The sequence below is a fragment of the Eumetopias jubatus genome, unplaced genomic scaffold (assembly GCF_037043125.1).
Source record: "Eumetopias jubatus isolate StellerSeaLion01/CBP00866 unplaced genomic scaffold, mEumJub1_p1.0 scaffold_12, whole genome shotgun sequence".
Taxonomy (NCBI): domain Eukaryota; kingdom Metazoa; phylum Chordata; class Mammalia; order Carnivora; family Otariidae; genus Eumetopias; species Eumetopias jubatus.
The window spans coordinates 67,323,803-67,342,364 of record NW_028274818.1 but is presented as its reverse complement, the minus strand read 5'-3'; the positions used below and the strand labels follow the sequence as shown (position 1 = coordinate 67,342,364).

The 18,562-nt window shown below is 42.3% G+C and overlaps 1 protein-coding gene across 2 annotated transcripts in view; it reads right to left on the bottom strand.

Moving 5' to 3' along the window:
* Positions 1 to 267: 267 nt before the first annotated feature.
* Positions 268 to 18,562, bottom strand: part of ENAH (ENAH actin regulator) — a 150,610-nt gene continuing 132,315 nt past the window's right edge. For both annotated transcript variants that reach the window (XM_088017197.1, XM_088017195.1), the window contains 8 exons: positions 16,689 to 16,984; positions 15,656 to 15,801; positions 15,445 to 15,502; positions 14,774 to 14,822; positions 13,094 to 13,160; positions 6,763 to 6,841; positions 3,769 to 3,826; positions 268 to 3,185 (listed from right to left, as the gene is read on the bottom strand). In XM_088017197.1, the coding sequence (XP_087873323.1) occupies positions 3,148 to 3,185; positions 3,769 to 3,826; positions 6,763 to 6,841; positions 13,094 to 13,160; positions 14,774 to 14,822; positions 15,445 to 15,502; positions 15,656 to 15,801; positions 16,689 to 16,984 (791 nt within the window). In that variant the 3' untranslated portion in view covers positions 268 to 3,147. The remainder of the gene's footprint in view (positions 3,186 to 3,768; positions 3,827 to 6,762; positions 6,842 to 13,093; positions 13,161 to 14,773; positions 14,823 to 15,444; positions 15,503 to 15,655; positions 15,802 to 16,688; positions 16,985 to 18,562) is intronic.

The following is an 18,562-nucleotide window of genomic DNA, read 5'->3' as shown; positions in this document are numbered from 1 at the left end:
AAACCACCGTGCCGAGGCGGGCCGGGGGACACACAACAGCCATTTGAAACAAACAGAGGAGACGAGACACATGATCACGTCTTCCCTCTGTCTGTGTTACTCAGTATTTTCGACTTAGGAAATCTGGAAGGAACAGTGACGAGTTGTGTAAACTTTGGGGAGTGAAGTCCTGGGCTTTTCACATTCAGAAGAACTTATTTTAGAGCCAACAGATTATTTCATAGTGTCATCTAAGCGTCACAAACAAGCAACATGTATATACTGCAAGTTTATTTCAATCACACAAACGAAGTTAGCGGTAGGAAATGTAAATGAAACAGTACGGTAAAAATAGCAGAGAACCGAAAAATCTAAAAAGGAAGCACACCTAAAGCATGAGAATCCAACATTCATTAGTGTTTCATCTTCAGTTCGGATTGACACGTGATGCTTGCAACTTGTGAACAAACTGTGAAATCACGACGATTACTCTGGAGAGATTTCAGCACCAGCGTTAAGATGTGTACATTCAGTTGGTTTGCAATGGACTGTTGGCCATTTACAGAGCGTATAGGACAGATTTGTCACGGGTCAGATCACAGTGTTGAGGAAAGAAGTGCCTTCCTGTCATCAGAAAGGACCCCCTGAACTGCACTCGGCTTCGGATACCCAGTGAGCACAGAGCACGAACACCATCGGCAGGACGGGCTCCAAGGAACATCACCTGCTAAGGAAAGTCACCTAAGCTTCTGCTTCCCGTTTTAGTTACTGAAATCTCTAACGATGACAAAACTGTCCCATAGGACAGTAAATGTGTACAGTGATTGGGAAGAACACGTTTAGCGATCCGGACGAACGTACACTGATGGAACGCGCTGTGACCCAGCACTGGCTCTGCCCTGTCACGCAGACATCCTGGGAGAATCGGGCCAAGGCACGAGACACTGAGTGCATACAACAGCTCCTCACTCAGATCCAGCGTGTTGCTCTAGTCTTTTCTCTGACTTTGGACCACTTGTACCCAGTATTCTATCCTACTAGAGACTAACTTCACCGACAAAATCAAGTGATTTCTCACCAGATTTATAGGGGACATGAGCATTTATACCATCCAAGTGTTTGCATAATCGAAAGGACAATAATAAAGATCAAAGTGCCTCCGATTTCTTTTAGAAGACAGGACTTTAGAGGCTTGCTGCAGCTTGAATGCCTTTCCTACTACTGCCTGACGATGAATGGTGGATACAAAACTGTACATGTGAATTATGATAGCTCATCCATCACAGATTAATCTAAAACTGAAGTCTCTACAGAAACAGGAACTATTTTAACAAGGAAAACAATTCCCTCACTCAAACCTTTTTTGAATGGTAAACTATGCTACCGACAAGCTCTGTCTGACCAACTGAGGTTACAAAATCTAGAAAGCAGATGAAAATGGATTATTTCTTCAAAATTTTAGTAAAACTTCAGATAATCAAAGATTTCAAAGCAAATATGGCACATAACTGAAGCATAAATCAAGATGGAGCCTGGAGAATTTGTGATTTCCTAAATTAAAAAAAAAAATCTACCATTGCAACATATAGAATTTCTCCCCTATTTCAATCTTCGCGAGTTTCCAGGAGAAGGGCGTGGGCTACATGTGCACACACATACGTGCACAGCACGTGCACACCCATGTGGGGGTGAGTGGACCACCTAGGTCCTTCTTCCCACCACCTGAGTCCTGCTCGGTCATGACAAGAGAACCACGCAGAGCCCCTCACTGGTCCCCTCTGCCACGTGGTGTCTATGACCTCAGTTGCTGTGGACATCGCTACTCCGTGTGTTTCCATGTAACAAAATTCAAAAGCAGCTTCCTGGTCAGGAACATGTACCTGAACACCTGTCCAACTGCAGGGCACCTAGGTAGTAAATAACTGCCAAATTCAGGGATCGAATTTTCGAGTTCCACAGTACGATGTAATCCATGTGAAGCTCAGAATCATGTTTCAGACCACTGAAATTACTCAAGTTAAAATACGAACAGCTGAAGACATGATGTAAAAGATTGAGAACTTGGTTCTGCTAACATATTTACCAATTAAAGTCACAAAATGTCCTCATTAGTATTCATGCAGGTCGTTGAGAAAACAAAGACAGTGCAGAAATGAACTTTAAAAGAAAAAATGATTCCTTCCTTTCCTCCCACCCCCCTACAGACTCTACAAAAGGTTTTCCCTGGGACCAGGCCTTGAAAAGGCCACTACGTATTAGTGGGACATGCATTACTGTCTGCAATTAAAAAAGCTAACTTTGTGGTGGTTGTAATTACATTATAAAAATGTCCACATGCATAAATCTAAAAAAGGTTGAAAACCTACAGTAAGTCTACAATATATTGTTTTACATTTGACCACTGGTGTGTATTATGTAGGAGTCAGAGATTTGGTAAAGCATTTTAACAATTTAGGAAGGCATCTAAATCTTTAAATTCTGGACGATTTTTATGTTTTAATCTACAAAATTGCATGAAGGCTAACTCGAGAGACTTCCTATCATTCTAAAATTCCTCAAGCCAGACAAATCATTTTTAAGACACTTTCTTATAAATATCACCCTTGGAAAGCACATACAATTCCATTTGTTGCACATTTTAGGATCTTAACCTACACAGGGCTGATCTCCATTCCTCACGGAATATCAAATGTGATAGGAAGACAAACCTGAGAGAAACATTTACAATACAATAGTGTAACTTGCTCAATTCTTTGTCAGCACTCTCTGAAAACAAACTTCTTAAGCCTTTCTCCTCTTTATTTTAGCAATGGATTGTGAAAAACGTGCGATTTTGTCTTGACATGAAAATATTTCAATGCACGGCGATCTTGCCTGATGGGTTTAGTATTTTCTGCATAACTATTGAACAGGAATTCGCATCCAGCTCTTCCATCCTATTGAAAAGGTCAGAAAAAAGCAGCAAACTGGGAGGGAAATAGCTTATCGCCAGAGTAACAGCGTCTGAAGGCTTGCGAGGATGTTGGTTTTCCTCCTTCCAATTGTTTGTCTCCACTGTCTTCATCACAGCTCACAAATGTAGGGGTTTGTTGTTGTTAACAGCTGTTGTTCGCAGGGGTCTTTCTCTTTTCTCCAGACTAAAGTCCTATTCCTCCTCGACTCGTCTCTCTACGCAGAATTGGACTTGCTCAGTTCTTGCCTGATCGCTGGGCACGAAAAGGAAACGTTATTTCAAGTCAATACAGCGATGAGGTAAAATCAATGAGTGATTCACTCCTAAGAAATCTCAGTGGCTGTCTTCAAACTCCCAGTAATAAAGAGACAAACGGACCCTGAATCTTACACTGCGCAGACCTGTGCTTTCTTGACACAAAGACGATACTGATTTATGTATGTGCAGGCGCACATTCACACACACACTTTCCCATTCGTGCTCTCCCTTTCGTGTGCAAAATGACAACACGGACTCTGTGGGCTCAGAGTCCACAGAGAAGGCAGCGAGGTGGGACACGAGGCCAGAGACGGGCCCATCCGCCGGGACTTCCATCTGACACTACTCAACCCCTGACGCAAAGGGACGTCGTTCGTTCCTATTTTCACAAATAACTTCCACCGTAAGAAGGAGAGGGCTCCTCCCTGACATCCTAAGCCAAGTGAAGGGCAGGATACTATGTAAAAGTAATTGTTTTATGCCCTCAAGTAATAAACTGGTTCTTTCTTTATGTGCATTTCCTTAAAAAGGGGTATTCTCAAACATTACAGGAATAGCAAATCTGTTCATATACTCACCATCAATGAGCTCTTCTTTTAGCTTTGTTAGTTCTTTTCTCATTTCATCTAAAATGTCCTAAAATATTAGAGAAACACATCAGGAATACAGAAAAAAAAATTACCACTATATACATTCTTGGTCATACAGAATTTTAAGAATATACGAAGTTTGATGAATGGTCTGCGTTGCCGGAGTCCCTCCCAGACAAGGCTGTCTTAGAGCAGACTGGGCAATGATTCTATTTTAACAGTCTTCCCAGCCTTTGCTTATTGTAGACGAGCAAAACATGAAACATTAGAATGCTCTGCCATCCAGTGAAAGGTAGGATTCAGGTAATTTCTAGAACAGGAATAGCTCTGCTTTCAACCTCGTCTTCTTGGAGCAGTCTGAAAGATGGCCCGTAATGAAATTTCAAGGAACAGGAGAAGTAAACTAGACGAGCAGATCCTGGCCAATCTGTGATCTGGTTTGAAGTATGGGATTCCTTAGGAATAACACCACAGCTGCCAAACCGTGCTTCTAGGAGTCCGAGACTCCCCTGGAGCGGCCTCACGGGCTGCCCTAACGGGTAGGACGAGGGTGGCTGGGCCCCTGCTGGACCTACATGGTCCGATCCGATGTGGCAGACACAGCCGCACACAGCCACCAAGCACCCGAGACGCAGCCAGTGTGAAATGAGATGTGTTGCCGGGGCGGGGGGGGGGGGGTAAAACACACACCAGATTTCAAAGACTTAGCGTGAAGAAAATAACGTGTAATAATGAGTAATTTTAAAACAGTGATTACTATTGAAATATTATTTTAGTTATATTAAGTTAAATAAAATATATTAAAATGAATTTCACCTATTTCTCTTCATTTAATATGGCTACTAGAAATGTTACAGTACTTATGTGATCCCTATTTGTATTCTGATTTAATAGTTCTAGATTCTCCTTCCTCCATGAAAACCACTCCACCTTCAAATATTTTGCAAAATCTGTTTTTGTAAGTTCATTTTGAAATAATGACATTTGAAATAAGGACAACCACCCTACCCCGAACCAAACTTAAAAAAAATCACTAAGAACAGGGGCTCCTGGGTGGCTCAGTCAGTTGAGTGTCTGACTCTTGATTTTGGCTTGGGTCATGCTCAGGTCACACTCAGCCTTGTGAGATCGAGCCCTGCGTCCAGCTCCGGGCTGGGAATGGAGCCTGCTTGGGACTCTCTGTCTCCCTCTCCCTGTGCCCCTCCCCACCCCAAATTACCAAGAACAATGTCACATGCCAGCTAAAAGGGCTTTGACAAGGTGATGTAATTTGAAGAATAACACCTCCCCTTTGGATGGATTACTTTCCAATATGTGACCTTCTTTATTACTGCACACCTCAGGTAAAATTAAATCGCTCTATTTAAGATTCATTTTCTTAAAAAGCTTTTCATGTTTAAAATAAGGTTGAAACTATCAATTAGTATAACTCCTCAACTTTACCAATGACGAAACAAGCACAGAAATTATTAGTACAAACTATCAGATATCCTTATTCAAATTATTAAAAGCAGCCCTAACAGGAAACCTTTCCTCTCTTCTCCACTACTTCAGATAGCCAAGAATTTACCACGTTTTCAAGTGTGTGCAAGCGTCCACTTTAAAGTGTTTTTCAAGAAAAGAAAGCCATGTTTAATATACAGGAAAATTAGGGCCTGATTATCAATGACCTCAAGCTTCCTTTCCAAACTATATAACTCAATTTAACTTTTCAAATAGCTTTGCAGTATAAAAATTGGATTTATCTGAAATTATTGTTAGTATTTCTCCCTTTAATTCATATTTGACTTTAATTTTGAACTCCTATGACTGTAACATGCTTGGTCCCTTTTTGAGCCCCCAGACATCTGGTAGCATTTAAACAAAGGAGTGACAGCACAGGGAACACAGGCTTTGAGGAAAGACCTCAGGGCTCTGATCCTGACTCAGCTACTGACCGAGCTGCGGGACTGAGCCATGGAATGAACACCGTAGAACCTGGGTATAAGCACTGCCTGACCGGCCCCCCACGAGGCCGAGAAGGCAGCACCGTGCTAGGAGCCCACCCAGCACCTGGCCCGCATGCCCGCCGGCGGGTCAGTACAAGGCTGCGACGGGAGTGGTGTGGGTCACTGTTCTTAGAGGCCCCCAGGGTGCGGGGCCAGAAGCCCCAGGCCATCCTGCTCGCTGCAACAAACCTGGGTTCAGGTCCGCGAAACTGACCACTGTCTTACTAATGAGGTGTGTACACTGGGCCCTCCCTTTAAGTTTTTTTTAACACTACCAATTTTGTTTTTAATTATTTTACCTCTTCTGGGAATAAAATATTTTAAAGCCCCACACATCTTCTCAGCTATCACTCCTTCCCTTTTCTTGTTTGAGTACCTACGTGTGTAATGCAGAGGTATCCAAAATATGGACAAGATCCTTTCCTTTTTCACCATTCAGGATTCAATACTCTCATTTTTGATTCCTTAATGACTACGGGGCCCTCCCCAACACTACAGATTTATATACTTCTGTAATATTTTCTTAGCATACATTCTTAGAAGTGAAATTGCTGGGTTCAAAGGTAAGATACTTATTTTTAAGGCTTGTGATCTGTTTTCTCAACTGCTTCTAGGAAATGAAAGTATACGAGAGTGCCCACTTCCCTCACGTTCTTGCCAAAACCAGATTCGCTGGGTCCATTTTTGCCAACAGTAAGCGGAAAGTGCAACCCCATTTTCCTTCTACAATTATACACCACGCACTGACATTTAAAGTTTGTATTATACCGTTAAGTCACCTGCCCCCACTCTCCACCACCGCTGGAACTTTACGTGAACACACTGACCCAAAAAATGAAGATTTGAAAAAAACAATACAGTAGTCATATCACTGTTTCATTTGCATAAAGACCTAAACTCTATATTCTTTTCCAGTACATTCACCACCCGTCAAATGCCAGCACACCAGACATTTTCCCAGAGACGCCAGCGCATGTGGAGGGAAAGCGCCTACCTGCTTCAGCCTGTCGTAGTCTAGCCCCTCCGTCTGGACGCCGTTGGCACTGGGCTGTGATGAAGGTGCAGATTTTGGTCTGTACAAATGGAATTTCCAGGACAGGTAAACAACACTTGGGATGTTTAAGAGTTTACAAAAAATTGCAAATTTACCAACCCGACACCAGGTTTCAGTACTTAAAACACAGATGTTAAAAAAAGTTAATTGTCAAAGTTGCAGGACTGATTAGAACAGAAAACAAAGTATTTTTCACTTTGCTCAATGTTTCCAGTTACTTGTAAACAAATCAGACAACGGTTGACGGGATGAAGACGCTTCTTCAGTAAAGGGCAGAGGAGCGCATTCTCTGCGCAGGAGGCGGGAAACGGGATCGTGTGCAGCACGCTGACGGAGACAAGACACGCCAGACCAGCTGCGACACTGAGGCCTGAGGAGTGCAATCTCGTTCTTCTGAAAGTGTGCAGAGCCTACTAAACATCTGGCAGACCAACCACTGAGATGCATCAGTTTACAAATTCAATGCCTTGGTTTATGGGATAAAACCATTTGAGTAATAAGCATGATTCATTCTATGTGTTTCATGCCATTTCAAGCATCCAAATAAATAAGAATGCTGGGGAAATAATTAAAAGTATATTCATATCCACTTGGCTATGTGGCTGTTTCCAGACTAGTTTTTATGGAGATGCCATCTGAATGATGTGTTTACAACTACTTTTGTTTAAAAAAAAAAAAAAATAGGGCTCCTGGGTGGCTCAGTTAGTTAAGCGTCTGACTCTCGGTTTCAGCTTGGGGTTGTGATCTCAGAGTCGCGGGACTGAGCCCCATGTGGGGTTCCACACTCAGTGGGGAGTCTGCTTGGGATTCTCTCTCTCCCTTTCCTTCTGCCCCTCCCCCACATGCACGTGCTCTAATAAATAAATCTTTAAAAAAAAAAAAGGAGGGGCGCCTGGGTGGCTCAGTCATTAAGCATCTGCCTTCAGCTCAGGTCGTGATCCCGGGGTCCTGGGATCGAGCCCCACATTGGGCTCCCTGCTCAGTGGGAGGCCTGTTTCTCCCTCTCCACTCCCTCTGCTTGTGTTCCCTCTCTGTCTCTGTGTCAAATAAATAAAATCTTTAAAAAAAAAAAAAGGAAATGCCACACAGAAGCAGTTTGCCAATTATTACTACACATTCAGAAGTTTAGCTTCTATTAAAAATTCTACACGAAGAATAAGTGTTAGAAATTAGGTGTATTTTAAGCAAAAGTTTCAATATCAAATAAACCAATCATGGCTCCTCTCCAATTCCGGCAAGTAGAGGAAATCCCAGGGGAAAATCTAGAGTCTTAACTGGGCACTCCTCTATGTTCTGGTTCAGTATGGTAAGTGGCTACACTTTGAGGACCACAACTTGGTGCAGATAAAAACTATCAGCTGAGTCACGTGTCTTCAGGTCTGCAGAGGACCAACATCACAAATCTGAACCAAAACTCGGTATGCACAGTAACTTTTCCAAGTTATGATTTCATAACTCTTACAAGGCATATTATACTCCAAACCCACAGGCATTGTTTGTGAAAATGAAATACTGAGCTAATCTGCTTTCATATCAAACATATGGCTGCTTAACAAGTTGTCACGTAAAGCAAGTCAACCAGTTTTATTTTATGAGATCTCTGCTGCCCTGCTTGGATGAACCAGGGAAAACAACTTTCAGAAAACTTCACTCAGTAAGCCCTGAGCTAGGCACGGGAGCGGGGGGGTGGTGGGGGAGACTTACTTACAGGACATATCTCCTTTCCTCTAGAGAGGATACACCTTCTCCCTTTGCTGAGGGACCAGCTGCATCCCCCAGTCACGGAGGAGGTACTGAGAGCCACGGCAGACAAGGCAGGTGTCCTGGGCACAGGCCGATCTGGGGAACACCCCTGACGGTCCACATGCTGCGTTTTATTTACCCACGCTCTCTGTTCCTGCTCGCCAGACTGACACTCCTAATTACTCTGCTTTTCTTTCATTTTTCATATTTAAGTGGTATAACCAGTGAATGCTTTTCTCCCAGGTTATAAAATGAACATCCCCAACATTCACACGAGCAACTGTAGTCCGCTAATTAACTGGCAGTATGTTATGAATATATCCATACTTATTAAACAATACAACACATTATTGTTACATAATAAACGATAGAGGAAACATGCAATTAAGAAATTTTAATTCATGCTAACATGCAATCCACCACCACCACCACCACCACCACCATGATAATTAACTAAAGGGGGGAACTTTTCATACTGAAGGAAAGAAGTAATCACCACTTTTTTAAAAAAGGTTTATCAACATTATTCTATCACGGGGCCCCTACGTGGGAAAGCAGCAAGAGAAGTGAGAAGATTAACAACAGAAAATCTCATTAAATGCTATTTTCCTATGTACTAGCAAACTTTCCAAGTAAGTCTTTTGGTGATGATTAAACCACCTGGAAAAAAGCAGGAAAAATGATTTCATGCGTGTAATATAAACATTTTATGCAGATTTAACTGGCTGACAAACTTATCAAATATTTTAATCATCAATGGCATGAAAGTAATTTGGCCAAATACAGTCTGCGCAACCCCTGACTCACAGACACCCATCCATATACTATTTAAGTCATGTTCCCAGGAGACTTGGTGTGTATATTTAAAAATAGGTGCATATGATAACATGGGCAAACCTCGGTGACTTGTAATCTATGAGTTTTCACCATAATCAATAACAAAGTATGAGGCCTTCCCAGAGATTTCTGTGTTACCTCTCAACAGCTGCCTATCAAATAACTACCACAATATTTAAAGTCCCTGTTCCTCCAAATCAGTTCTAAATATAAGCTTAAACACTTGAGAACTTTTAAAAAATTGTCAATTTCTTTAATTAAGAAGGAAATACATGGTTCTTAATTTTCTTAATTAAAAAATGGTATTAACAGGACTCATCCTGGAAAACCATGTGCCCAGGACAGGAGACGTCAGATTGGTATAAAGGCACACAATCTGCTGCAACGGACGGACGAGACACGGATGTTCGTCCAGGAATCCACTTTTCACAAGTGTGGCTGTAATGTAGTCCTGTGTTCCACTAACACACAGTACAAATCTTCTCTACCTTTTAAAGGCTTTGTCTCAAGCTTCTAAGGAGAAAAGCCTTCAGAAGAAAATGCAAAAGCTGCCAAGTGGCTGAAGACACAAGGGGCCTCAGACCCCACTCTGGCCTTGCTGGTGTGTCCACCACTCACAGGTACCCTGATCCGACTAGAAAATGAAGGCAAGGGAATGAACCCTACTAACTTTTCTACTTAAAATCTTAGTGTTTTTTCAAAATTGCTCTAAATAAAGCTAATATGAAAGATTCGATCTTCCTCAAGTATCTCCCCTTGTGGTGATTACCAATCCAGGTAGAAAAAGCTCAGCCCTATCCTCAACATGTTATTTCGAAGTCTCAAACCACAAAGTCACATCAGGATGATACCTGTGTAATGAATCATAGGACCTGTTGTCAAAAACAATCTGATTTTTCCTTGGAGAATCCCGTCTATGAAGGGGAAAAACCATTTAAAGGGAAATACAATAGAGCTTTTAAAAAATAATTCGCACTATGTTCCTGTTTTATAGATTTGTAGTCACAGCAAAACAATGAAAGGAGTCCATTAACCTTAAAACAATAGTTTTTTTCCCCAATACAAAAGAAGATACTTGGACACTAATTCTGGTTATGTAAGATACTCATTTGACAATTACAGAGAACAGAAAGGAAATCGTGGCACAATGACCACTTTTAGAGATTGCAGACATATAGTAAAAGCTGCTACACAAAGTATCAATAAGTATCAAAAATCACTGTAGTTTGAAGTACGCAAAATTAACTCTTCTCAGAAAGAAAGCATGGAAACTCTTTTTCTACCTTGAATATCAGATCTGTGCGCTCTTACTGAAAACCATACGAGAACTCACAAATTTTCCAATGGGACATTCCAATCATAGTTTCAGGTAATTTTAATGACAACATTTTTGCTTTTACCCTACTATCTGGCATCTTCGCTTAATAAATAGAGCATAATGCAGTACACCTTGTGTGTATGACAGGGTACTGATCCATCCTATCACTAACATAACCTCGACATGGACATTCCTAAGAGAAAGGGGTACTTTCACCACCACAAAAGGATGAGGTGCGCTTCAATAAAAACAAAACATCAAGTGGCCGTATTAGGAACAGGGGAGAAAACTTGGGATGAAAAGCCATCCAGTTTAGTCCTTCCAACATACTTTTAAAATCTTTCATGGCTTAAAACTGCTTGGGGTGAAACTTTAAGACATGTATCACTGGCTGGATCACATCTATCGAAAGGTATATGAGGGGCGCCTGGGTGGTTCAGGCACTAAGCGTCTGCCTTCAGCTCAGGACACGATCCCAGAGTTCTGGGATCGAACCCCCGCATCGGGCTCCCCGCTCAGCGGGAAGCCTGCTTCTCCCTCTCCCGCTCCCCCTGCTTGTGTTCCCTCTCTCGCTGTGTCTCTCTCTGTCAAATAAATAAATAAAATCTTTAAAAAAAAAAAAAAAGGGTATATGAGTGGTCAGGAAACGACGGCGTTTCCAAATTTCCATTTCAGGAAAGGAGAAGAAAACCACCCACCAGAGCAGAACACCATAACGATACGCTACTAGATAATAAGAACCAATATTTGGTTAATCTACAGAAAAGTCTTTTTTAAATGGTGACTTTCAGAACACTTATTAAACTTCCTTTAGAAGTGTGAAAAATCTTTCAAAGAATATTTTTTAAATGAATCCCAAACACACCAAGGAACTTTTATTCCATTTGGAGAACCTATTTCATGTCCCTCCATGGACTTAGGGTTCACTTCAGGCTCACTATGGAACCCGTATCAGTAAGGTACGGATGAAGAGTAGACACAAAGAGAAAAATTCTTCCCGTCCCATTTATGTCTTCAAAAGACACATGGGACATCACTGTTCTGTTCTCTGATATGTCCTTAATAAATCAGGTTTCAAAATGTGCTCGTGGAGAAAATCTATAAAAACTACCAGAGACGCATTGGAAGGCCACATCAATCAGGTATCTGATAAACACAAATGTGCAATTTTTCTACTCTATTGAGAAAACATGTCCACCAAAAGCAATTCCTGCATTTTCTCCTAAAATCAAACACATTTATCTTATAGTCACTGAGAAACTAAAAGCTTCTATACAGTCAAAAAGGCATTGAAGAACTTAAATAACTGTGTCATCACCGAATCTTTCCTACCAGAACAAAGAACCACATAAAAACAAATCTAAATTTAGATTTAGGCTAACACTGAACAGATTTGTGGCAATGTGAGGTCTGTCCTTGTATTTTTCTATTAGAGTCAAGTTTGCTTTTGAAGAGGTAAAAATAGAGCAAACACAACTCAGAAAGAAAAGGCCAAAAGCTTTTTAGTCTCTAAACACACACTTTTTTTCTGGAAAAAAATATAAGTCCTTTAAACTGTCTCATAAATCCAGAAAAAGTTTCATCTATGTACAAGACCTGAGATACAAATTTAGTATGACAATAAAATATGCCTAAGAAACGCTGAATTTGCTAAGACCATGCCTCATGGCCACTGGTAGAAATTCACTAGTCTTGTTTCTGGGCACTCTCTTTTCTAAGTTGATTATAACTACAAGTTTCAACTGAGACAGAAGTCAATCTTTCTACTTCACAAATTCAAAACTTCAGGTTTTATTTTGCTCTCTCTTAAACACTGCAGGCATTTCTCTCCAGCTGCTTTTCAATTTAAAATATAAAAGTTTCTTTTAAAAACGACATTTACAAAATGAAGGATGTCATTGACACTACTGGGGAAATGTGAATATGTTACATAATACCATTGTTCAATGTTAAATTTCTTGAGAGCGACAATGGTACTGGGGTTACACAGGAGGATATCCCAGTTCTTAAGGAAAATGCTGAAGGATTTGCAAACTGCTCTCCAACTCTCCAGAGGAACCTGTGTGGAAGGGAGGCGGGCAGAACTGGTATCTGGGGAATCTGGGTTCCTCCACTACGCTCTCAACTTTTCTGTAGTTTTGAATTTTTCAAAATAAAGAAATTGGGAGGAATAAAAGCTATCTTAAAATTTCAGACAACCTGACTCACAGTAAGCATCCAATCACTAGGAAAAATACGATGGTGCTCAGTGGTCTCCAGCAGAAGGATATTTCATCTGCTCCTTTGTACTATTTCAAATCTACCACTGGAGTTTGGAGAGATTAATTTCTTTTTAGATACATATGTAGCATAAAAGTCAGAAAACAAACATACCTGGAGATAACAGGTGACTTGCTGCCATTCATTGTATTTGTTCTTTCCCAAGGTTTCCTGGTTGGTTCTTTAAAAATAAGGAACATAAGTTACAAAGTATCCTATGTGCTCCCAGAGTTACTTATTGTAAAACAAATAACGAAATACTAACTAACATTATACATGTTTATGTAAGTAATACAAATGAAAAATTTTTAATTACAATTCTGAACTTTAAAATCTGTAAGGATTCTAATTTGTACAACTTCAGACTTTAAAATGAGAAGACATTAGTAAGCAAGTGTGACAAGCCCCCTGGGAAAGCCACAGGCCGCGAAGTCTCTGACACCGGAAGCCCACACACCAGGAGATGCACGGCCTCTCTAGCAAAGCAGGGCTCCCTATTAGAGATGGAGTTCTCAGCTTGGGGTCTGCATAAGCTTCAGGGAGCACATGAAATTATGAGCAAATCTGTATAAAAATACGGTCATCCCCGGGGTGAGGGGGCGGATTCATAGTTCTTTTCAACTTGTAAACGGTTCTGTGACCCTAACTTACAGTGGAGTTCTACAGTATCAGCATATATATTAATTTTGGCTTCTGGAAGAAAATAAAGCTGTTACAGTAAGTAGTTCATAAACCAGAGAATTTTTAATGAAAGTAACATCAACAAACTGATCTGAGTCCTATTTAGAGGAAAAACAATTCACAAAGTCACAATATTAACCACAATACAGCCATCAAAATATTGAATAATCACCATTCAATAATGAGAATGTGAGACTTTTTTTTCTCTTTTGGCAAATGGGTTACAATCACCAAAACAGAAGTTTTTTTTAGAATTTCTAAACAGTGGAATTCTAGAGGTTGCTGGTAGTCTCCAACTCAAAATGGGTAGGAATTAACATGGACATTTCTCTATAAACACTTCTCATGGGCCATTCTAGGTATTAATTCATCGAAATTACCAAATTTATTATTCACGTCACGTCATTTCAAATTAGATAAAAAGCTGAACAGGTAGACCAACTCTTCACTTTAGTCAACACACAAAATGGCACCTCACATCCTCGTCACAGACGCCATGGTCAGGTGCCTCCAGGGAGACGCACTTTGTCCATATTCTACGGAATATACTCGCAACCTAGAGTCCTCAGTATCAGAAACCTCGCTGAGTTCAACACCACTTCCCCAAAGCTGTAACGAGGCTTCTTTGCTCCTTACAAATGAGAAGCTTTATTTCCCTGATTATCAGTATTACCCCAGGGCATGGCTAAAAGGATAGCGCTCTCCATTTGAGAATGCTTTGACATGGACATCGGTGCTAACTACCTGCTCACCTAAACCTCACCTTTAAGAATCCCGGACTAAAAGGACTTCCCTTTCATCTGATGATGTATGTCTCCGTGCTCTAGTGAAGAATCTCAAATCATCAACAGCAGTACACATGGAATGTGTAAAAATTATGATTTTCAAAGAAAGAATCATCAGGAAAAAACCTTTGGGTTTTAATGGATCGCTCCATCTCACAAAGGCAGAGGAAAAGCAAGTCACTGCTTTCAAGTGTGAACGAAAACTTTAACGCTTTCATCACCAGGCAGGCACCTGGTCCCAACATGGGTAAATGGGGCATTTTTTAATTGAGGAGTATTAATATTTCGAGAAGGTTCATAAAGGTTAAAATAGACCTCCTGAACTTACCGGGTGTACTTGTCAATGAGGCCTTAGAAATTACGGGCTCCGAATCTTCCTAAATAGACAGAAACACTTATTAATCACATGGCACCCGCCAGAAACCTGGAGCACAGACTCAGGGGCTCACATGCTTCCATGTCCAACACGCCTGCTGCGTTTCCCACTGTGTCCTTCAACAGCCTCCTCTCCCTTCCACTGCAGCCCAGACCTGCATCCTCTGTCCCCCATAGACTCCCATCCTCCTGACCGCACCAGCCACCGCTACTGAGCCAGACGTTAGCGACAGGCGGGAGGAAGGGTGCCGAAGCCCAAATGCAGTGGGGAAGCAACAGTGGGCACACAGCTAATAACCATGGGGCTCCTAGGGGATTAGTCTAATTCGTTCCTTCTCAATGCAAGGAAACGGAGACCCTAAGAGATTCAGGATATCGAGTGAAGGTACAGCATTTGCTCCACAACTGAGCTCAGTGCCTTCGCCGCGGGTCCCCATGCCCCGCCAGTCGCACACAGAAGGCTATGAAAATGTGATACATCACGCTCGAAACAAGCCATTTCTAATACGTGAAGAGGTGAAATAAGGAATTCTAAGTTCCACCTAATCTCGGATATCGCTTCCTGAATGAGCTACGCCTGGCTTTCCTGTTTCCAGTTGCAGCAGACTCTCTTTATGAACTTACGTTTTTGTCCTCTTTTTGTTCTGTTTCTATTGTTGATCCCTTTTCAGCAATTCTTCTCCTAGAAAGAAGGTAAATCAGATTTTTAAAAAATTCATCTCTTAGTATAAAAACTACTCTGAAAGGGAAGAACTGCATCTAGTTAAATTGCACTTGAATAAAATGAACCCAATCCTCTCAATTCCGAACGTGTTCAACATAGTTTCTCACTCACCTCCTGGCCAGCAGGGCACTCATTTCTTCCATTAGCCCACTGCCTCCTAAAGGAAGGGGTCCATTCCCACGACCCGTGTCTGACTTCGATGAGGCCGGGTTCACACCAATGGTAGTCCCTCCACTTGGTAAAGGGGCATCCTCCGTCTTAATGAGAATATAGACAGATAGTAAACTCCTGTGTTTAGGACATTAATTTCAACAAAAACATCCAAATATTATTTTTTAAATCTTTTTAAGAACCAATGGCGTGACTGGCACTAACTTTATATTAATCATTGGAAATTCCATCCAAGTTTACATCAACAATAATGGAATACAACATTACCACATGCCTCCGCCCTGTTCCATACACTGAGAAGGACATGTCACTCTGGTGGCAAAAAAATGCGTAATCTGCAAAAACATGCATAATCCAAAACTAATCTTGAGAAAACTATCGGGGAAACCATACTGAAGGGCGAGCTCGCCAAAGTCAACCTCACATATGAAACAGTGAGGAACTGTCCCAGTTTTATGGCAAACTCGGGATGTCACAGCTAAACGTACTGAGTGATCTTGGGCTAGAAAGCTGCCGTAAAGGACAGTGTTGGACAATACGTGACATCTGAATACATTTGCAGATTAGAAGAGTCCATCAATTAAACTTGCCAGTCCTGATCATTCTCCAGTGGGCATGTAGGTGAGCGTCCCTGTTCCTACAGACCACACGCCCCAGTGTTCAGGGAGACGGGAGACGCGGTATGTCTGACTCACTCTCAATTCAGACAAAAAGGGAGAGTGTGTGTGTCCCGCAGAAGGAAATACATGCACACAGAGAAGAATTGAGCAAATACGGTAAAATGTGAAGTGGTGAGTCTGCGTGCTGGGTTCAGAGAAGCTATATTCTCTCTTGAGTATAAATTGTCTCGAATTTTTTAATCAGTGAAGTAACACAGGGTTCATGAAATGAGAAGACAGTAAATCCGCTATCCCAGCTACTGAGGGAGAATAGGCACAAGCAGAAAAGCACAGAGACGTGGAGGTGCATTTACCCGGGACACTTTCCTCAGTTTCGCTCCAGCGATGGCAGCCGCAAGTCCAGTCAAAGGGCGATTGTCTTCAGACGCAGATCCGGCAAAAAATCCAGATGCAGGGAGCGGCGGAGCAGGAGGCGGAGGGGGAGGGGGGGGCGCTTGATTAGGAAGAGGGGGCGGAGGGGGCGGGGGCGGAGGCCCCGAGGCGGGGAGCGGAGGGGGGGGCGGAGGCCCCGGGTGGGGGGGCAGCGCTGCTGGAGCCGGGGTGGGGAGCGGCGGGGGGGGTGGAGGGGCAGGTGGTCCCAAGACAACGCCTGAGAGAAAGAGATGTTAAATAAGACCGTCAACAACACAGCCGCGGGCGCGATCTTGTGGAAAGGGATGCAGGATGCCATGCTAAATTAAGTGGCCTCAGACATTTACTACCTATTAATGAGTTCCATTTAGCATAACGTTTAAAGTCTAGATTGGTGTTCAAAAGATACTAAAATGCAAAGCAAAGTATCTAACATCTTACTTCAGTGTTAGAGCTTTATTAACAGAACTGTGAGACAGTCACCTAGCTACATCTTTGGGGGTTCATGGGGCCGTTTAAGTGCTTATAAAGTCTGTGATGGAGGCGGCGCCCCTGAAGAAGCAAGCCTGTGTGTATGACCGCAGTTAGAGCTGTTGGAAGTAACAGACCCCCAAGAGTCTGTGTGAACCTGTAAAGGTTGAGACCCTTAAGCCTACCATAGTGAAGACCGGTATTTAGGCGCTGACAGATGGCCACAGTGGCTGGACTGAGAACAGGAGGGAGGGGCGGGTCCCCAGGTCAGCATCTTCAAAAATGTTCTACCTTTAACCACAATGTGTACAGAATCACTGAAGTAAAGGAATCTACTAGAACAAAGTACAACCTGAAAGTAACTACCAGAAATAATTAAACGATACAGAACTTGAAGTTCCTTTTAGTCTAGAAGACAGGGGTAAGAGAGAAATGTCTCCAGATCCTGTAAAATCACAAAGAGAGTGAACGAGAACTTACTCAGTATCAGAAGACCGAGCTAGTAGGCACTCTCCCTCCTTGAAGTCTTTTAAAGGGGTATTTTAGGACAAATAAGATGTTATTTGCACACTGAGGGGCAATTTTTTGAAACTGAAACACCAGCAGCTCTTAGAGGAACACAGAGCAACGGACTGCCTCCCTCCCTCTGGCTGTGGGCTTGTAAGGGTACAGCAGGTGGGTCACGGAACGTTGTCAGGCTCACTGTGCCCCCTTGTCCGGCATTACCATCACGTGACACGAGTCTGCACATACTAGAATTCTGACTCTGTTTAAGCAAAATCGATGCATCAACGGGAAAAACATAGACACAGCAATAACAGGTCTTATCACTTATCCTAAGAACAAAGATTTTTTTTTTAAAGAAGGGTACTTAATTAAATCCAGGCTATGACACCGTTTCTTTCCACATTCAAATTAGTTGTCATATTCCTTCCTGTGATTCTTGCTAAACCCTATCTTTGAAAAAAAGTGTTGCCAAGTGTCTTCTTAGTCACTTATGGAACCAGGTCCTTCTCTACTTAGAAATAATTCAAGCTTAGACGATTACATCCTCCCTCCCATTTCCATGACGGCCGGTTGGGGCGAGGGGAGGCAGTGGGGGGGGTAACTGTGGAGGGGGCTTGTTCTCTTCCAACTGTCCCTTCAGGCCACTACTTCTTGTACTCCTGGAGCACGGAATCCCCTGGGGCGTACATCAGGCCTGCAACGCTCCCCACCCCTCGTGCAAAGTAGGGCTGCTCCTCAGGATTTGGGGTGTACCTAGTCCAATGTGGGAAGCCCAATACAGGAGAGGCCAATATGTAATAGGGCCCAAGAATCAGAACGGTTCAGGAGGAGACTCGAG